This window comes from Podarcis liolepis (genome assembly GCF_965112155.1).
Source record: "Podarcis liolepis genome assembly, chromosome: 12".
Classification (NCBI taxonomy): domain Eukaryota; kingdom Metazoa; phylum Chordata; class Lepidosauria; order Squamata; family Lacertidae; genus Podarcis; species Podarcis liolepis.
In genome coordinates this window covers 41,382,732-41,404,942 of record NC_139563.1, presented here as the reverse complement: position 1 = coordinate 41,404,942, position 22,211 = coordinate 41,382,732, and the positions used below count along the sequence as shown (strand labels likewise).

Here is a 22,211-nt window from a genome sequence, read left to right as displayed (position 1 = left end):
AATGTATTTTTCTTTAATTGCAAAGGAGATAAAATGTACCAGGTGTTTTAAAACTGATGGTTCCAGTTCCATTTTGCAGAGCTGTAGTTAATGTGACCATTTCTCCATCAGTGCTCTGCCCCAGACCTCTTGGTACCACTGATGAAAAATGGTTTGTTACAGGAGATTTCCATTTTTTAGCAGTGACTAGTTGTGCTGCAATAGTCTGTTCTCATTGCTGAAAGCAGCATTCTGTCTCTTGTAGTCATGCAATAACTTGTCCCGCTCTGCTTTAAGAGCAAGGAAGCGTTTGTTCTTTAGATTAAAGATGTCTTCAGAAGAAAGAAAGAAAAAGCAAACTTGCCCTGCTGCTATCGGCAACTCAAAACGAGCCTCGCCAACATTTGAAATGGTAGGGTTGTGCACCGTGAGGTGTCTTAATGTACATATGCATGCATAAATGGGCATAGACACTCAAGGTTTAGCTTCTAGAGACCCCGAGAAGCATGTTGTTAGAAGATAGATGCTAACAGGATATTGAAAAGCAAATATTTTTTTTCCCCCAATGGGCAGAAATAAGGACAAAATGGAGAGTGTTTTATCAGGACTGGGTTCCAGAAAATAGAGACTGCTCTAATAAAGAAGGAAGAACTACAGTACATACACTTATTATACAGAGAGAATGACAGCTAAAGTCTTGAACTAGGTAAGGCAAGGGCTTTTTCTCAGCCGGAAAAACTCCGGCACTTATTAGGTGGGTACCATTGCCATTATAAGGAAACAAGGGAGGTGTTCATGGTGAGTTCCAGCACCTCTTTTTCTAAATAATGATAATAATAATAATAATAAATGCTGGAGATATGAACAACTAAAGCCTTGCGCTATAGTAAGAGTTTCAGAAGACACACTGGGGGGAAATAGAAGGAAACCCCCCCCCCCAATGTGATATATGCTTTAAAAATAAATATTGCTTTAATGTGGATATTTTGAAGCATTAGACCCCAAAAATCCATCTTGATGGAAGAGTGTACTGGAGACCCCACCCTGACTCTTTCTTCCTCAGCTGTAAGCATAGGAGTTGCTTCCTTCCTGCCAAGAACTGAGGAAAGGCACCTTAACAGCCCCACCCCCAATCTCTGGCATATTGCCCCCTTTATCTCTCCATCTCTGACCTATTGCCACCTTGATGGTTTCAGCTGTTAGCCCATGAGTGGCGAACCTTTTGAGCTCCGTGGGCCCAATACTGACTAGTTCTTGTTTATGGGCCAAATTTGACATGTCAGTTGCATTGCTGTCACATGCTTTGGACACCAGTCGAAATCCCTTGCGCCACAGTCTTAAAGTGGGGGGACATTCGCAAGGGCTTTTGCGAGCCTCCTCCCACAGTCCTGGAAAGGAGGCCCTTTTACACAGCCGAGATACGATTTTGAAACAGGCTCAAAAAAAATATAATATTGCATCATGATCAAGCAAGCCAATATTGCACTGAGTTGAAAATCTCATTATCTTTCACAGTGATCTGTTAGTTTTCTTGGCCAGCAAGACTCTTTCCCCACATGTAACAACGATGGTGCTTTCTGCTTCTTTGAAGAATATCTTCCTTGTGGGAAAGATTGTAGCTGTGAGGCACAGCCTTGTTTTGCTGGCAGAAGGTCCCGTCTCATTTCCCGGCATCACCATGTGGGTGCTGGGAGAGGCCATGGCCTGGGAGCTACTGGCAATCAGGGTAGAGATCTGAGGGAGGCATGGCAAGGCCCTGAGTCAACAGATGATTGACAAGTGATGTCACCTGATTGGTGAAGAGTTGCTTGGTGGGACAAGATTGTCCCACAGGCCCAGTTTCCCCACTTCCTGGGGTAGACAGTACTACAGTGGTACCTCGGGTTAAGTACTTAATTTGTTACGGAGGTCCGTTCTTAACCTGAAACTGTTCTTAACCTGAAGCACCACTTTAGCTAATGGGGCCTCCCACTTCCGCGCCGCCAGAGCACAATTTCTGTTCTCATCCTGAAGCAAAGTTCTTAACCCGAGGTACAATTTCTGGGTTAGCGGAGTCTGTAACCTGAAGCGTATGTAACCTGAAGCGTATGTAACCCGAGGTACCACTGAAGATGGAAAAATCAACTTCTTATTACAAGGTAGCTCTCTGTGTACCTGATAACATCACCTGGGATAGTTCAGTTAGTAGAGTATGAGGCTCTTCTTCTCAGCGTTGTGGGTTTGAGCCGCATGTTGGGTGAAAGATTCATGCATCATAATAATAATAATAATAATAATAATAATAATAATAATTTCCCCAGCCACTCTGGGCAGCTCCCAACAGAACACTAAAAACAGAATAAAAGATCAAACATTAAAAATTTCCCTAAACAGGGCTGCCTTCAGATGTCTTCTAAAAGTCAGATAGTTGTTTATTTCCTGGACATCTGATGGGAGGGCGTTCCACAGGGCAGGTGCCACTACCGAGAAGGCCCTTGCAGAGGGTTGGGCTAGATGACCTTTTTGATCCCTTCCAACTCTACAATTCTATGATTCTGTGCCTTAAAGATGCCAGCTCTTAAGAATTTAATAAGTCACAACATATGACAAAGCCATATTTGGAGCACAGCATGTCTGCCACTACAAAGCCATAGTTTGGAAAGGGAAATGAGACCACCTCGTTGTCAAGAGAGACACTTGGGAGTTAAATATGCAATGCAGTTGAGGCTCAGGATTGTGACCCAGTTTCTCCTTCTCTCGGCCTCCTGTTTTGAGGCTTTCAGAGCGACGAGCCGCCTGTCTCACGCAGCAGAAAGCCTGGCTCTTGCTTTCGAAAGAACCCGCTGCGTGGCTTCCCCCGACTCGAGGTTATTAAATTCATGTGAAAACTTGAGTGAGTGAGTCAGAAGCTATGTGAGTGTGGTTGAGTATGCAAGCCCTTGGGTAAACAAGAGGGATAAATATAGTTGGTAGCTTGTGTGCACTAGCCTGGAAAACTGACGATCTCACTGACTGCGGGCAAACTTTCATCACACTGTCCTTCTCACCTTTTCTGCCCAGACTGTGCCGCATAGAATACTCTGTGCATGCATGCGTTGTGTGCGCCTGCCAGAGAGAGCGAGAGTTCTGTGTGCTCTTTCACTTTTACGAGGCTACCTTATTTACACCGACATTGGTTTGTAGATACAGGGCATATGTCATAAAGTTCACTGGGCTTCCGCTGGGGACTGTGGGTCAGGCATTGACTCCGTGCAATGTTGGGTCTGCTGCTTAGGGAAGAGAAATCCTGCTGGCTATTTGCTTTATTCATTTATTTAGATAAAGTAATAATCATAAATAAATAAGAATAAAAATGTGCACCCCACCACCGAGACCATTCCATTGTAACTATCCAACCTCCCAAAACTTCAACACCTCTTGCGATGGTTTGACCCCTTTCTGTTTTAACAGTACAGATTCTAGAAACACCCTCCGTATCTCCTCAGAATCATTTCTCCTGCAAATTCCCCGTCTTACCTTAATGGCACATGTTAATTTATCATCAATAGCTATATCCCTCACCTTTTTATACCATTCTTCCATCTTATATTCCGCTTTCCCCTTTCACTTCCTGGCTAAAATAATTTGTGCAGCTGTCAGTAAATTTGTGAGCAAGTCCTTCCTGGCCTGTGAACCTTCCACCCCATCGTAAATTGATAATAATGCTACCTCTGGACTTTTGGTCAGCTTTAACCCAGTGATTTCTGCTATCTCCTTAATCACCCTTTGCCCAAAAAATTGTACATATTTACACTCACACCACATGTGAACACAATTCCCTGTTTCCTGGAATCCCCTCCAACAGGGTAATTGCTTCTGCCAGTCCTAAATAAGGCAGAGGTCACTTTTAGCTGGAGCAGGGTAGAGGTAGCAGCTTAGACCCTCAGGGGAGCTGTCAAGTGGAACCCAGAAATGAGGATTCCCCACTGAGTTACACCAGTGACCAGGAGACAGAGGAATTCTATAGCACACATGGGAGCCTCAGCTCTTCCCAGAGCCAAGCAGGCCCAGATCTGGAGTATACTTCAGTGCTAGCCTTATCCCAAGTAAGGATCAAAAAAGCCAGGAGGTTCAGTCTGCCATGTGGGCATCCTTGGACTTTCACACAGGTCTGATTACCTGCCAGGGATCGGCAGGACGCTGGCGAGTGTGCGCCAGGGGAAGGGGGACTGGTGTCTGACTTGGGAGGAGAGGGAAGTGGTTTGTAGTGACCTATACAACCCAGGAGGCAAGAATCAGAGGCAGGTGAAACTTCAGAGCTAGAGGGTGGAGCACAGGATGGGTTGGAAGAAGAGGAGGAAGAAGGCAGATCAGGCAAGTGCTTCCCCACCCTCTCCTGCACCACTGTCTCCCAGAACCAAGAGGGGACTTAAAAGGGATGAGCAATGGAAGTTTCCATGCAGGCGTAGTCTCCAGCTGTGCCCGTGGGAAGCTACATAAACTGATGGAGGGGGAGTGTCAGGGGCTGGACAGAGGAGGAATGGTGGGAACTGCCCCCTCTTCTCCTGGACCTTCCCAGGAACAGGAGACGGTATAGATTTAGATCATTGGTTTGCAGAAAGGCATAGTTCAGAGGCTGCAGAGGGCAGAAGCTGGGAAATATTGGAAGAGGAGGAGGAGGAGGAGGAGGAGGAGGAGGAGGAGGAGGAGGAGGAGGAGGAGGAGGAAGAAGAAGAAGAAGAAGAAGAAGAAGAAGAAGAAGAAGAAGAAGAAGAAGAAGAAGAAGAACAACAACAACAACAACAACAACAACAACAACAACAACAACAACAACCAGGGGAGAGACAGCTGACAGTCTCAGTGTCCATGGAAAGCATTCCTGACCCCCCTTCTCCCAGGACCAGACAGGCATTGAGGGTAGGAGAACAGAGAGCTCAGAGGCAGAAAACTCAGATTAGCCGACGCAGGGGTGACGTAGAGTAGGGGAGACGAAGAGGGAGTGGGACTTTACTTGAAGCGACACCATTTCTAGAGAGAAACCACATTCCTTTGTCTCTCGCTGTGATTATTGAATAGACTAATGGGTAAGAACTCATCTTTTTTATCTGTTTCTTTGCTGCCACTGGGGGAGGGATCTGATTCCCCGAAGCCTGACAGGGGGTGGTCCTCTGTTACTGCAACTGCTCCATAAGAGCACCAACCAATAGGTCTCCAGAACTGCATAGAAGTGACACAGAAAAGGGTGTGTGAAAACTCTGACCAGTGTTTTGTTTTTATTACGCAGTGTAGGCAGAATTACATCTAAATAAAGCATTTATTGGGTGTTAAATTTCTGCGTCATTATTGGTACTGTCTCTTTATTAGTGTCTTTTGGCACAGGAAGCAATGCTACATTTTAAATATTTTTACCAGTCGTCACTATGTCTTGGGTGGTAGCGTAGAATTTTCAAGTCTGTAGAACCTTTAGGATTTTTGTTTATTTTTTACCAAAAGGAAAAAACTAAATAAAGCTGTTATATATGAACCTGTGTTTTTCATCTCTTATCTTCTGCTTGTGTTTCTCTTTAAACATTTCATTTTTGATAACAGATTACACTAAAACCAAGGTTTTAAGTAGGTGACTTTTTTAAAAAAAAGAACAAAAAAGTTCCATTCTCCTTAACACAATATAACTTCAAAAACACATGAATACTTAATTGTGAGTTTGCAGACATTAAAATATTTTTAATATTCCATATATACACTGCAGACATATATTAAAGCAAAACAAAATCTAAGTTGAAATGCTAAATTAGTATCCTTCTGTTTACTAATTTGGTACATTAAGCATAGTAATATCTAACTGAATAATCAGTGCTGCGGAGAAAATTTATATTATTAACTGAAATATTTTAATTTATTTTTTTTCTGTATGCTGTTACACACTCCTTAACCTATTTGCTTTTCTTCATGTCTGAACACGAGGGAAATTAAATTGTAAAAGAGGGTGTGAATTGTTGTTAACTCTGTATTTGTGTGCCATCTTTTTTCCACTGTGCCAAATTTTTTGATGAGTTGCAAAGAAAATTTGATCATCCCAGAGGATTGCAAGGCATAAGCACACACAAACGTGTTGCCGTTCAATCACTTTTTTCTAAATTACAATTTTAGGGTGTAGCTGCAAAGGAAGCTTACATTTGCTAGTTGAAAAAAACCCCACAGCATAATTCTGTTCCAGGCATCAAGAGGCAGTGAATTACGTATTGTTAAACAGGCATGCCCTTTCACAAGCCTTTGACAGCCTATAAGGCTGGGCCAAAGTATTTGGCTCATATGTTTCTGTCAATTTGAGGGGAGGCAGTGAGAGATTTTATTTTCGTGGGCTCCATGATCACTGCAGATGGTGATAGCAGCCACGAAATTAAAAGACGCCTGCTTCTTGGGAGAAAAGCAATGCCAAACCTAGACAGCATCTTAAAAAGCAGAGACATAACCTTGCCAACAAAGGTCCGTATAGTTAAAGCTATGGTTTTCCCAGTAGTGATGTATGGAAGTGAGACCTGGACCATAAAGAAGGCTGATTGCCGAAGAATTGATGCTTTTGAATTATGGTGCTGGAGGAGACTCTTGAGAGTCCCAAGGACTGCAAGAAGATCAAACCTCTCCATTCTGAAGGAAATCAGCCCTGAGTGCTCATTGGAAGGACAGGTCGTGAAGCTGAGGCTCCAATACTTTGGCCACCTCATGAGAAGAGAAGACTCCCTGGAAAAGACCCTGATGTTGGGAAAGATGGAGGGCACAAGGAGAAGGGGACGACAGAGGACGAGATGGTTGGATAGTGTTCTCGAAGCTACCAGCATGAGTTTGACCAAACTGCAGGAGGCAGTGGAAGACAGGAGTGCCTGGCGTGCTCTGGTCCATGGGGTCCCGAAGAGCCGGACAAGACTAAACGACTAAACAACAACAACAAAAGTTAATAGCCCTAAAATATTTGGGTGCTGTATTTCAGCAGGTGATAGTTGCTAAAAGATTGCTTCTGGATGCAGGACCACTCTGGAATATTCTGAATGAGAAAACCCCTATCAGAGGTAGGGGTGAGGGTCATATTTCTAAGGATTGTACAATTAGATCTGTGAAAGGGAACAAAGTTCTGGCATCTCTCACGTGGGCACCATTGCCATTATAAGAGAACGAGGAAAGTAGTGAATTCTAGCACCTCTTTTTCTAGAAAAATAGCCCTATGTGTATCCTGGATTGTAATCAGCAATATTCTTTTTCTCTTCCCATAAATATATACAGAATTATACGAGTGTGTACCTGTACAATTACATTAAATTGTTATTGTACCATTGCTGCATTTCATATTCCATTTGACATTTAAAGCAAAATTTCACATTGTGCAGCTAGGCACTGTGAAAATATAAATGCAGGAAGAAATATAAGTTTATCATCCAGTTTCATTCAAAGGAGTAGCTATTACCATAAAAGAGACCATATTTAGTTCTGTAAATTTAAATTGTGACCTTTTATACAAAAGTACTATAGCGCTATGCTGTGAGTGATCTGTCAAATGAGAACATTTCTTCCTTATGAGAACAATAATATCTAATTGCTAACATTAATAATGAAAGGAATACGATTTTAATTGCAGATGTAAATGTTTCAAAGATTAGCTGCTCTCCTATTTACTTTCTATGTACCATGCCTAATCTTGTAGACCTCTCTCACTTGCCTTCTTTCCAAACAAAAACTTCACCAGGTGCAGAAGACATGCAGAAGACATGTGACTGTCACCTGACGAAATAGACAAAGATTACATAGCTGATTCATTATTCTAATAGATTACATCAACCATATGACCTTTGCCTATGTGAAAATTGTCCAATCCATCTCTTTCACTTTACAAAGTTTTTAATACACAGACATGGAAGAGTTCAAATAATCCTCAGAATATGTTTTTGATGCTGCACATTGAGGGTATTTTTAAACATACTTTTCATATACTTTATGTGGGTTGGTTCCCCAGATGAGGACCAAATCAAATAATGCAAACAATGCAAACATGAAGAGCTTTTGATAGGTGTTATTGAAACCAAGTCAGTGAAAATTGCATTTCTAAGAAGAAAAACATAAGAAACAAGCAGCAGAGAAGGCAACTTCAGATTGTTCCCACTGGGCCTTCCATAAGTAGGCCAAAAGCATCTTAGATCTTCTTCCAGCTCCATAGAGTATAAATGACACCAGTTTGCAGTACTTTGTGCTCATTCACCCATAAGGAAGACTTCAGGGATTCTAGACTAATTGTGCATAACTTTTAAGCACAGAGAACTTTATACCGTAGAAGTTTAGAAGCAGAAGCTTGACTGAAAGTAGACTTTTCAAATTGTTGTTATGACGGTGCCTTTCCCCTCCTTAATATTTTGGCATGTGTGCACATGGTGGCTGTATGGAACCCACTTATTATTCTCTCCCCCCCCCCCCCGTATATATGTTCTGCGGCAGGGTCACTGATGTGATCTACCTTAGGGGAGGCCACATCCCAGTGGCAGATCTTTCCCTACTTACTGGAGAACAATAGTCTAAAACATTTCCCCCTTCCTTAGATGTCTTCTAAAGGTTGTGTAGTTGCTTATCTCCTTGCTTGTGGGTCACATAACTCCATACCTTCCAACAGTTCTCCAATGAAAATAGGAATGTTCTAAGGAAAAGCGGGACATTCCAGGATCAAATCCTGAAACCGGGATGGCTTTTGTAAATCCAGCACTGTGCCTGGAAAATAGGGACAATCTGGTCTGCTGTTTGTGTTTTTCTGTGAGGGCTAAAAAAAAATGATATGTGGATACAGTATTTGTTTCTCTCTTGCTCTTTTGAATGATTAAGTATTCTGAAAAACCATGTTGGAAAACTTTTAAAATTACTTAGATGAAAGATCTTGAGAATGTATTTTTTTCATATATAAAAAAATATATAAAAACCATTCTTTTCAACTGCTTGTGCATTTCAGTAATTTCAACAGGAGGCTGAGGGACAAACTGATCCGTGAGTGGACCTCCTGGGGTATTTTTTATGAACTTCAAAGCAACTGATGGGGGGGGGGTTGCTGCTAATTTTGACCCTGAAAGTGGTGATGGAGGACAAGTTTTAACTTTTTCCTTTTGCTGTTTTCCTGATTAAAATCACCTCTCCCTCTGGAGCTGTGATTAGGCTGGCTGGGGGGCAAAAGGCAGGTATTTACATTGAGAATTTCAACATAATAGCGGTAGGCATGTGCCCTTTCTCTCTTCCCTCCCCCTTGCCATATCCCACTTCATCCAACAGTCTGGATGAAGGTGTGTGGAGAACCTGAACAAAGAAAGTAGGGTTGGTCTTGCTCTCCCCTCCACATATTCTGGACGCTTGATTCACATTGTGTTCTGTGTTCTGATTTCCCCCTATCCCGAAATCTGTCTTTTTCCTTTCAGTCTTCGGAAAGTTTCAGGGAGATTAAACATGCAAGAAAAAGCTATGCACTCTGACTGATCTTTAAACTCTGTGTACCGTCACAGAAGGAATGCATGTGACCCGGAGACTTTCCCCTGCTGTTAGTTCGCCGATTGAATTTTACGAAAACATCTGACTAGGCCCAAAGTATCACCATCAGAACTGGTTGCATGCCCACCATAGGTATACAGTGGTACCTCTAGTTAAGAACTTAATTCGTTCCGGAGGTCCGTTCTTAACCTGAAGCACCACTTTAGCTAATGGAGCCTCCTGTTGCCGCCGCGCAATTTCTGTTCTCATCCTGAAGCAAAGTTCTTAACCCGAGGTACTACTTCCGGGTTAGCGGAGTCTGTAACCTGAAGCGTCTGTAACCCAAAGCGTTTCTAACCCAAGGTACCACTGTATATAAAGCACATTTAAAACAAATTATTCCCCCACCCCCAAGAATCATGGGAACTGTAATTTACCCCTCACACTGCTAAAGTTCCCAGCATTCTTTGGGGGAATGTATGTGCTTTAAATGTATTTTTAGTTCTGCCCAAAGTTGTTGAGCTTTCTTTGAACTATTTTTACGGAAAATCAGCAAAAACGGCACTGCTGCCATGTGCCGCCATAGGTATGGATTTTCCTGGACATTTGGCCGGCTCCCACGTGGACACTGCTGCCAACTCCAGTATACCGGATATATCTGGGAAATCCCGGACGTATGGCAACCCTAATTAATTCCTTCAGACTTGGTATACCTTTCCAGCAGCCAAGAATGGCTTTCCTCCCCCAAATCATGATCTGTTTAATGATTTGGGTAAGAAAAGCTTGAGCATGTACAAATCCTGAACCACTGAAACATCAATAAAAGTGGGAAAAGAAATATAAAATGTCATTTAGTAATATGAACTTTTACCAGAGAGTGCATGTCACTCCTTCACTAGAGTGATGGTCAATGTACAATAGAAAAAGTTGCCTTTGTCTTTAAAAAAATCATGTATGCACTTTTTGGAGATGTGTTTTTTTAAAGTTAAGACAGCCAGTTAGAGATTATGATTCATGTGTCTTCTAATAAAGTTGCCTAAAAATTGTTATATTGCGAGTTGACTTTTTATTAGTCTTTTTCCAGAGCTAGTGAGTAATTCACGATGCCCTGGAAATGGTGACAGAAAACCACTTATCATTTATTGACTGCACAAAGAACGGTAATGAAAATTAACACAGAAGATAAACTGTCCCTTATTGAAATTTAAACGAGAGCTAATGTGTCCTGAATTGATTCAGCAAAAAACAAGGAAAGTTTAGCGTCAGACTTGTCTTTTGCTATGAAAGGGCGGTGAAGAAAATTCTTTCTGCTATCACTAAAATTTTAAACAAAATTTCCACTTTCATGTGGAATGGGAGAAACTGTGCCTCATTCGTGAGGTGAATTATTTAGAGCACTGCTGCAAGTCTCTGAGTAAAAAGAGGGGGGAAAGTTGGACCAGTGGAAAATAAGCTAAATAGAATCTCTGTGTTCCAGAGTGATTGTAATTGGAGAACATATTGCATTTATTAAACCCTTTTTCACTGCTCTTAATTATTGGTATTGTGCATACAGAAACTGGGGTTACCCATATGGATAACAAAACATGGGAATGTCTTGTCAGAACGATGTCTTAATAGACAAATTAGCAGTAGTGACATACTCCTTAATGTATTACTCTTGTTGGGAAACAAACCTTTCCGATTTCAGCGTAAACATACTTTTACCATTGATCTACATAATTCCAGTGTGGGTGGATGAGTAATGTTCATTTACCAATTGCACTGAATAGCCTCGCTCTTCCGTTCAGAGTCTTATTTGTAGGAAGTACTGCATAGCCTCCACTGCCTGGCCTTGATAAGTAATGCTCTTTTCCGTATTAAAAATAATTTCAGATTTCGAGTGAATTAACCGTTTCTCACCAGTCCATCTCTACCCCATTTTGAGAAGGTCTGGTTTTTAATGTTCAGCATTAAATGGCAGAATGCCATGCGAACCCTAATATAAACTGATTTATATTAAGGAATTGGTATGGTATAGCACCTCGTAACAACACATCGATTTTCCAGGCTGAAAGAGATAGCAAAATAAGTCTTTGGTTTGGTTGCTAAAGTGTTATCAAAGCTTCTGCTAACAGGGGCCCCATTCCGAATGGAACACTACCTTCCTTATATATTGTTTACATGCTAAATTCAGGCTACATATGAACAGGATGTCTTCCAAAAGAATAATATCAGATACCCACAGGGGGGAGCTAGAGGATAATATCCCTCTTAAATGTCATGGAGGGATTCCTCACTGGAAATAATCTAAGTAGAAAGAATGTCCTGTTTCATTTGCTGGGCTTCTTCGTGGGAATTTATTTTTTATTCATTATATTAATAGGTCAATGCTATACTTTAAAGGAAGCCCAAGTGGTGTGCATTAAAACACACAAATAATGAATTTTATTGCATTGTGATATATTATACGAATCCACTCAAAATAAAGTTCTCCCCAAACAGCTGTTCCTTAAAAGTAGAGCAGGATATAAGAAATAAGTACATTAAACTAATAATGAAACAAACTAGGAGCAACAGCGTTTCAGATCTTCTCTCCATCCTTTAGGGAAAGCATATGAGACATTAAAGGGTTGTGGTTATTAGCAAAAGCTTGTAAAGGAAGTAGCCAGACCTCATTTTCTTGAAAGCAAATTTCATCATGATTGCTATAACAAACACACAGTGTGTCTTTCATTTCAGGAGAGTCTGAACAGCATTCTAAAAATGAGATTGACAAGGCTACTACTAGCAAAAACTGCAAAACACAGTATAACCCCCATGCCAACTTCCAAGATGATGACAGTGATGATGTGATACAAGCTTTCATCAGCTGCGGACATCACAAATGTATCTCAATTTAGAGGTACTAGCCTGGTTTACATGGAACACTAAGCCAAACCATGGCTTAGCAGACGTGACCAAACTCGGCCCTCCAGGTGTTTGGGGACTACAATTCCCATCATCCCTGACCACTGGTCCTGTTAGCTAGGGATGATGGGAGTTGTAGTCCCAAAACATCTGGAGGGCCAAGTTTGGCCATGCCTGGTAGGGTAAACAAAGCAAATGTGTTACCAGAGAGAATAGAATATATTTTTTTATACCCTTCGTTTTCCCCAACACAGCTAAAAACATAGGGGGAAAACAGTCATTAAAAACAATTAAACACCGATAGAATTAAAACTATATCTGTATAAAAGCTATTAAAGTAAAGGTAAAGGGTCCCCTGACCATTAGGTCCAGTCGTGGCCGACTCTGGGGTTGCGGTGCTCATCTCGCTTTATTGGCTGAGGGAGCCGGCGTACAGCTTCCGGGTCACGTGGCCAGCATGACTAAGCCGCTTCTGACGAACCAGAGCAGCACATGGAAACGCTGTTTACCTTCCTGCTGGAGCGGTACCTATTTATCTACTTGCACTTTGACATGCTTTTGAACTGCTAGGTTGGCAGGAGCAGGGACTGAGCAATGGGAGCTCACCCCGTCGCAGGGATTCGAACCGCCAACCTTCTGATCGGCAAGTCCTAGGTTCTGTGGTTTAACCCACAGCGCCACCCGCGTCCCTTTGATAAAAGCTATTAAAAACATACAAATGATTGAAATAAAAACAGCACAATACTAGCCCTTTCATTAGAAGCAGCCTGTTGAACCAAGTATTCACCTGTTGGCAGAACAACAAGGAGGGAGCCAGTCGAACTTCTATAGGGAGGGAGTCCCAAAGTCTGAGAGCAGCCATGGAGAAGGCCCTCCCTGGTTGTTCTACTGCTGTGCTGTGTGCTAAGCCATGTTTTGGCTTCAAGTGTCATTCAGACCATGCTTGTGGTTTAGTTCTCTCCAGACAAACCATGAGTTGTAACCAAGGTTTGTTCTATGGTTTGCAGCTGCAAAAAGTGTATTTTTAGAGTACTAGGTGCCAATAAGGAACGAACATGTCTCATTTTATATTAAATTTATGGGCCACGTTTCAGGTAGTGCTTGTCACTTACTTTCTGAGGGAGGAAAGCTATGTTAGCAAAGGAAATGCAGGGACATGACAATGCTTTGCCAGGTCAACTGGGTATGCCTGTGATACCAAGCTCTCTTCCCCTATCTATCCCAGGGAGGAGGTGGCGATTCTGGACTGCGGCCTGAACTTGCCCATTTTAGACTGGATGTGAGTTAGACTTGCCAGCTTTGGTCGGGCAAAATAAAGGACAGGTCAGGCAAAATATGGGACAGGTTGGGGAGGGGAATTGGGGACTAAAAATTACCAGGTGCAGAAATTACTTCAAAGCAATCTATTACTCTCTCTCCTGCTCTCTGACTCCGAATCTCTGTCTCCTATGTCTGCACAAAAACTCTCTTTCTTTCCACCCAAGGCATGCAAACCCCTTCAGGGTTTTATTCTACCACAGAAGAAAATTAGATAAAAACCAGGTTTAAGGGTTTTTCTTAGGACCAGTCCTTTTTTTCTTTAAAAAGAATGTTTGGGGTACTCTCATTTTCCCACTCATATCGAAATGCTGCCCCTCAATGAGGCCAAACTTAGATTCACAAAATGTTTAGGGGTATGCGTACCCCCAGAAAAAAAGCGCTGCTTAGGACGGCGGAAAATATGTGTTCTGTATCCTATTGGTGTAGTGGTGTGACGTTAACATATGAGAGTGCTGGAGGTGAAATAGTTAAACAGGTTACCCAATCAGAACCCAGGGGGTGGAGTCAGAGGGACTATAAAACCAGCTCTGGGAGGGGCGAAGGGAGGAGTTTGTTGGGAGTTGGGTGGTTGGTTGGAGTGGGAGTGAATTGGGATAGAATCTGTGGGTAGGTTGAGTTAGTGTAGCAAAATAAGCTGAGTCAGGAACAGTTAGGGGCTAGGAAGACAAGTAAATGTGAGAGGTGGTTTAATGAGGGAGAGCAGGTAGCGGAAGTTATAGGTCTGGATAGGCAACCCATGAGTGTAATGGACCAATACCATTTATGAAACCACACGCTTGTTAAACTGCAATAAATAAACAGAAGTTTATGTTCCAATTTAACCCTGACTGGACTCAGTATTGTACCAGGTAGGGCCTGGGTGGTGGCAGCGAGAAATAAAGTGGTAGCACAGGGATCAATAGATGGTGAAACATCCAGGGACCCTGCGTGATCGCCACAAGTGGTGAAGGAAATGTACTGCAGTGGGGGGGGGACACACCGAAAATTTGGGGGGGGGTTGAAGAGGGTCAGTTGTGGGGAGTGAGAAATGTCCCTATTTTCACCTGAGGAATTTTGGAGGGTATGCAATGCAGAGACCGAGGAAGAGGAAAGTGACAGGCACTGCTATGTCCTATACTGGTTGCACGTAAGAAGGCAGGCAAGTGGGGGCTGGCTGTGTGAAGACTAAGGCTGGTGGGATATCATCCCATTCATTCTAATGGACCAGATTCCATTGGTACTTAGTGGTCTGGTATTGAGTTGTGTTTCTTTTGCAATAATCTAACCATTAATTGTTAGCCATTTTGAGGGGTTGGGGGCTGAAAGACAGGTTTAAGATAAATATTTAATAAACATATAAGGAACGTGTAGCAAACAGGTTGTTGTTGTTGTTAATACTACTTCATGCCAAAATAAGCTTCTAAGCAGTTTGCAAAGTGTAAAAAGAAAAAGAAAGAAGGAACACCCTTTACTATAATATAAATAAAACAATCACATCAAAACATTAAAATGTCAATAATGAAAACAGCCGGTTGTTCTGTTTGCTACACTTGTTGAAACTGTTGTCTTTTTAAATCCTTGACAGGTGATAACTGGTGAAAACGAGAAATGAGGATGACTACCTTTTGCTGATTCCCAGCAGCATGTCAGGTACTTGAATTTATTTCGTAAGAGCTTTTCTGTATTTCTCCCCCAAAGTTGAGGTTCTGCAATACAAGCTGTAGTACGTAGAGCTCCATGTGACCTCATTTCCCACAGTGCACCATTCACCTGTTCAGTGACACTATGCACACCAGTGCTTCCCAAACATTTGGGAGCCACTGACCACCCCCTCAGTTCCATAAACTCACCCCCCAGTGCCCCTCTACTCCATAAAAAGCATTATTCAGAATAGTGGTTTGCACAACCAACTAAGGAGTCTAATAACGCAGTTATAATTCAAGACAGGAACAATTAATTGCACAGTTATTCAAAATCCAATTAAAACTATTTAGCTGAACTAATTCAACAAAATTGATGAAGTTTATCCAGTGATACCATCTTTTTGAAGTCTGAAAACCTCCATGTGAGGGAATCATTCTGACAGAAACCGTTAGAAGGTTCCAGAAGGTTCCAGAACATTCATTTATATATGGGAGTGGCATGCTTAAAGTGAACAGTGAACCTTTCTGGAGGTATGCTCCTCTGTGACCTTCTAACTTGAATACTCCATGGCACTTAGCAACTCCTTAGGTACCGAGAGGATGATACCACCCATTTTGGAATCACTGGTATACACAGAGTATTCCTTCATATTACACATTATGTAGTAATCCATGTGTGCATTGCAAGGCATCTGAGCATTGCATTCTGCACATCGCCACTGATGCAGTTTTCCTAACCATTTGAGAGGCGATGATACTCACGTGAGCCATATCTGCTACGGTTGTTAATGGGGTGTAGCGCAGTTCTGGCAACCATGCCAGAAATCACTAGATTGATATGAATGTCTGTACAAGCACCTATATACTGTATGCAGGAGAAGAGGAAGGAGAAGAGAGATCACCATTGCTGGTGAATCAGGGACGAGGCAGGCAAGTAATCCTGACTTTCCGTGATGTACTTCAAAAGGGAAGAAGCAGGGCAAGTCCTGGGAAGAAAGGGGTGAGGCTCAGTTATGGAAGGTTCTTCTTGCTCCCAGGGAAGGTAGAGAAGAAAGGAGTGGATAAGGGTTGCCATCTGCTCTAGTTATTTGGAAGGTTCTTGGCCAATTGCCAGTTCATATATAAAGTGGAGTTGGTGGTCGTATTTACACAAAAAGGGCTAAGGAGAGAGGTTTGCTTTATCTTGCTTTCCTTTGCTGCAATCCGTTTCTTTGGGCAGTTTATGTCACCAAGGTCTGATATTGGAGGTGAACCAGACTTGGATGATGATGATGATGATGATGATGATGATAATAATTTATTATTTATACCCATCTGGCTGGGTTTCCACAGCCACTCTGGCAGCTCCCAACAGAATATTAAAAACATCAAACATTAAAAACTTCCCTAATCAGGGCTGCCTTCAGATGTCTTCTAAAAGTCAGATACTTGATTATTTCCTGGACATCTGATGGGAGGGTGTTCCACAGGGTGGGCGCCACTACCGAGAAGGCCCTCTGCCTGGTTCCCTGTGACCTCACTTCTCACAATGAGGGAACTGCCAGAAGGCCCTCGGAGCTGGACCTCAGTGTCCGGGCTGGACGATGGGGGTGGAGATGCTCCTTCAGGTATACTGGATAAAAAGTGCTTAAAGCAACAGAACTCGGCAAGAAAAAAAAGGGAAAGCAGGCAAGTTTTGCCTAGTTTCACAAAAAAGATATTGGCTTCACTGTGACCCTGTATGAACTGAGTGTGCCCTGCATCTATCTAAACAAGGAGAGCATTGCAAAGCTTTTGAAGCGCCACCAAAAAGACCCTATCTCTTGTACCTACCCATCAGTTCTCTAACGCTGACTTGTCAGAAAGCAGGACTATATGTTTACGGCACTTATATAGTGATATATATGTATTTTTAAAAACTATATAGGGTCTGAGTTCTTCCTGTTTTAATTACCTTCCACTGTGCAATTTATTCTTCGTATGGCTGTAGCATCGGACCCATGTTGAGGAAAGATAATTTGCTTGAGCTTCTTCCTTCCTTTAAAACATAAATGTGCATTTTTGCTACAAATTAACAATAATTTAGCATTGCTTGATTTGGCCCATGGACATTTAGCTTCCAGGACTGACCTGGGTGCACCTATTGCTGTAAGCCTGATTGCATTTGCCTTGGTTGATCTCTCTCACTGATGCCAACCCACTTCCTTGCCCTCAGATGCATGCATATTTTAGAGTGTAAAAAAGGGGGAAGTAAACATCCCTTATCGCTTTCTGTAGATCGTAAGCAAGACTGTGTGTCCGAGGATCTCTGCAAAATAATCACTCACCTCAGTCCCACGGTTCCTAGAAGGCCATTGATATGGAGAAGATATCTAATTTGTGCATCTACAGAATTTTGAATTAATCCGGTCTCCTGTTTAGCAGTCAGAGAAGATTTTTTTTTAATTGCAGCGAGAATGCTTGGATGTGTGATTGCCCAACTTGCCATTCAGAAATGGGTGAACAATCTGCATGTTCTAAACTTTGCCTTTGTTCCTTCATCTTTTATTTCTGGGCAAGTTAAAACAATAACATCTTAGAGGATTATACTTTGCCAGCTGAATGATGTCCAGGACAAAAGACCGTTTCTATAAAGAAGAGACTAGTTTCTATAAAACTGCAGCATTCTTTTTTGTGTTTTCCATCCTTATTTGCATGCCTAGACTCTTATTTATGCTTCACACTGTGTGTGTGTGTGTGTGTGTGTGTGTGTGTGTATACACACACACTATAGTTGCTGGTCTGTGTGTTGGTGATCTCGTTTTGATTCCATTCATTGTAAAGCTGTAGTGGCTTTTCTGTTGAACTGAAGGCTATTATATATCTGCATTGTTAATATTCAGTGCAAATTACTCATGAAAGAACAGTATGTTTTGTGGGCAGCTTTTATATAAGCCTTGTGTATTGTCTGTTAACTGCACCAAGCGTTTATGACTTAGGTGTTTTAGTATCAATGTTTCTAATCAGAAATATTACCATAAATGTGTAATTTATCAATCGGAGGCAATATAACAGATTATACTGCGAGGCTCTGAGACTAACTGAATACTTTGCACTTTCAGAAAAGTGATATTTTAAATTACCACAAAGTGTAATTAATAACTTTATATTGTCTGGGGAAATAAGCTCCTGCAGGCAACTTTTTGATAGTTCTCTACCTGCACTTTTTTCTAGTGGTGTTGGGAACATTGTGAAACAATCTTATTTTAGCTATTGATCTGATCTCAAAAGAAAAGTGTGAGGTTCACTTTGATGCAAGAGGGTGAAATTGGTTACCGCTGGACCTCCCTGATTACTCAGTGCATAGATATTCAGAGCTCATAAGAAATTATTTTTAGACCTCTGTTTACATCTTCTGTGGTATTCATTGCTTCAGGTTACATTTACTGTAGGCTTCTTTGGTTCAGCCAAAAGTTTCATTATGATCACTGAACAATTTCTCAAGACTGATATTGCACCCATTCTTAGAGCCTTATTCCTATAGAGGAAGAAGCCTGGGGGGAAAATGATCCACTTGATCCTGTTGAAAATGTGAAATATTGCTCCCTAATATTGAGAAGGTAATGGAAAGGACCATGCAAACCCTTCTCTGTGCGCTGCTTTTTCTCAAATAGTTTATGCTGAGGACAGAGATGGCTTGTTGCCTAGCAATCAGTAAGTGTTTCCTTTCCCGGAACTGGCAAAACAAACAGATGGGGCTGAAATTCTATGGGAGTAGTAACTCACCCGCGAGGCATTTTTGCTTTCTGAGGCATCTGCTGCCTTGCTCTCCCAGTCACTGCCCATCTCATCTTTGTTGGGATGTAGAAGGCATATAAGTTAGATTTAACAGCTGTGCACAGGGTGCCCTCCCTCCTGAAGCTACAAAAAAACACCCACACCCACATCTCTCCTGTTAACTTCTGGAACATGAAAGCGCTTAAGTTTTGGGATTTCAGAATCACATTTTTCATATTTTCTTTCATGTTGTTATAGCTTTCATATATATCTTTCATTGGGGGTTAAAGAAGATATTTTAGAGCCCTCTTTCTTTGTTCCACACAGGTACCCAGTTGATGCACAGCCTATCTCTGATACACACAATAGATGATGCCACCCAAACTAAGGAAAACAGCTGTTTTCACTGTCCCCGTTTTTATTAGTCTTTTTTTTAAAAAAGAGGCAAAAATCTCAGTAGTGCCATAGTAATATAAATTTGTAGTTCAGCTTCTCCTAGAGAATCAGTGCAAGCAATAGCATTCAAATAAACGTTTAACGGTATTAATTGAAAAGACTCACAATCAAAAAAGAAAAAGAGAGAGAGGTGGAGACTAAAGAGAAAGATGCTCAGTGTTTGCATGTGAGAACGGGCTCAGATACGAACACATAAGATGTGGTCCTTCCCCACATGGTCACTGTACCTGTGCACTGAGAGTCCCCATTGGCTCGCCTTTCCCACTCAGTGTGCAAACACAAGTACGCATACAAATACCACAATGGGCTCTTGTGGGAAATTGAAAGTCTATGCCCTATTAACTGAGTGAAGGGGGAAGGGCATGCATAGACCTCTCATTTCCCATAAAAGGCACATTGAGCTGCCTAATGTGCCCAAACTGAGGAGGGGAGTGAACCCATTCATGTGTGGGGAGTGATTGTAACCAATGGCCACAAGGATTTCTCCATCTGCACATGGTGATGGGGGCTAATTCTCAGCATACAAAGGAATATGCTTGTGTGTACATTGTTGTAGGCATGAGACTGGTGCAAACATTCACTACATATTTTTTGGTCTCTAGATCCACTTAGAATAATAAACGGTATGTTCAATTTTGTTTCCCTTGGAACTTCATTGTTAATTGTTTTAACTAATGAATCTTGCGTGGGAGGGGGAGACACCAACAAACATAATATATGCATTCGCTGTATGAACTGTGATTATTCTGGAAATCAAGCAGTTCATCACATTGGACTGCAGAAAAGTTTTGTGTAGTACAAAAGACACTACAACCTTCCCCCACAAAAAAAATCCTCATGCTAATAATCCCCCCCCCTATATTTCATCAGTGTATTATCGTCTTAGTGAAATAGGAAATTTAGCAAAATTCAAAGCGTGTGTGTCTTGATGATTTCTTACAACATCCATGTTTAAAAAAATTACAAATCTGACAGCAGCAAAAGTCATGACTAACAACCCTTAAAAACTTGGGAGACTTAGATAGAAACCTCTTGAAAATAAAACCTTTCTAGCTTCTCTACAGCTTTCATCTGAAGTTGTAAATATATTGAGTGATTGGAAACAGGACCTATAAACCTTTCAGGTTCAAATCTTGTGAATAAGCACATTTTTCTCTTTTTCCATACCCAAACCTGATAGCATGCCTATACTTGGTTTACTATCCCTGTTAATTTCAAAGGTATTTGTCTTTTTTGAGGGGGGCAACAGTATACCAACAGTATACCAGTATACCACCAAGTGTAGCAACTTGGGTGTCAGGAATTCAGCAACTGCAGGTTTGTACTGGCTGCTCCTGAACCTCTGTGAGTCTGTCCTGCCGTCAAACATATCCATCACAAAAATCCCATGTTAACTATGCGTCGGGTGCACTGATTTATGCTTACATAAATGAATCCATGGTCAGCCAAGGTCTTCTCACCAATGAATCACTTCAGATTTTAGTTGTAGCACTTTTTGTGCCTTCCCATTTCTCTGATACAATATCACACCTTTTGTGGGACTGAGATGCTTCTTCCAACAGAGACAACCCTTGCTATGCTTGGTTTGTTACTGCCATTCATTTGAAAAGTATGTGTCATGCCACCTGAGTCCAGAAGCAACCCAGACACAAGAGTTAGAGGCTGCAGAGGCACCAGCTGAGCAGCCAAACCTAGTTCAGGGCTTTGAGCTGGCCACTGGAGATCAGGGGACCACTCTGACTGAGGCTTGCAGAAAGTTCGCACCCAGAGCAGGCCCCAGACCACCAAGGCCAGAACCCAGGTCCTTACAGATCCCTTCTCCTGAGGAGCCATATACCTCCCACTTCACCAGTCCAGCATGAGCATGCTAGGCTCTGGAACAGACAAAAAGTGCCCCATCTTCAGGCCAAAGGGTTGGCCCTTTCTGGCTCTGAAATTTTCCTTAGGGGTGAAATCTGGAGGCAGAGGCTTCAAAGGCCTCAATCTGCTTCCAACCCTTGCTGGAACAAGTTGCTCGCTTGGAGCTATCCATGGTCCTGCAGCTTCTGGCCTAGCCTTACCTCAGGCCTCATCCTGCCTTGCCTCCAGTCTTGCTTCGCTTCCAGCTTTGTCCTGCCTTGCCTCATCTGCCACTTTCTGTAGCATCAGACCGGAACACAACATTATGTTCTTTTTTGAGGGGGAAAGCAGCATGTATAAGCACAAAGATGTCCGTAGTTCCTAAAGAGGTAAAGGTAAAGGGTCCCCTGACCATTAGGTCCAGTCGTGGCCGACTCTGGGGTTGCGGCAGCGCTCCTCTCGCTTTATTGGCCGAGGGAGCCAGCGTCCAGCTTCCGGGTCATGTGGCCAGCATGACAAAGCTGCTTCTGGTGAACCAGAGCAGCGCACGGAAATGCTGTTTACCTTCCTGCTGGAGCGGTACCTATTTATCTACTTGCACTTTGACGTGCTTTTGAACTGCTAGGTGGGCAGGAGCAGGGACCGAGCAACGGGAGCTCACCCCATTGTGGGGATTCGAACTGCCAACCTTCTGATCGGCAAGTCCTAGGCTCTGTGGTTTAACCCACAGCGCCACCCGTGTCCCTTGCGCCACCCCCGTCCCTAAAGAGGTATGCAGCTTTAAAGGTGCACTCAGTGACTTGCATCAGCTGCAGAAGCCACTTGTACGATAGCAGTCAGAGTGGCAAGGCTGAGTTGTGAAGCCATTCATTCCTGACACCACCACCCTATCCTGCCTTAGCCCCATTGAGATAGTCTGTAGCA

General features: G+C 42.4%; 2 protein-coding genes across 5 annotated transcripts in view; one reads left to right on the top strand and one right to left on the bottom strand.

Annotated features, from left to right (window-relative positions):
* Window positions 1-22,211, top strand: part of THRB (thyroid hormone receptor beta) — a 178,150-nt gene that overhangs the window by 111,883 nt on the left and 44,056 nt on the right. For all 4 annotated transcript variants that reach the window (XM_083468469.1, XM_083468468.1, XM_083468471.1 and 1 more), the window contains exon 4: window positions 15,200-15,264. In XM_083468469.1, the coding sequence (XP_083324595.1) occupies window positions 15,258-15,264 (7 nt within the window). In that variant the 5' untranslated portion in view covers window positions 15,200-15,257. The remainder of the gene's footprint in view (window positions 1-15,199; window positions 15,265-22,211) is intronic.
* LOC310689985 (uncharacterized protein) overlaps window positions 7,439-22,211 on the bottom strand; it is an 85,801-nt gene continuing 71,028 nt past the window's right edge. Inside the window, exon 4 of the transcript XR_014517750.1 lies at window positions 7,439-7,710. The gene's annotated coding sequence lies outside the window, so the exon portion shown is untranslated. The remainder of the gene's footprint in view (window positions 7,711-22,211) is intronic.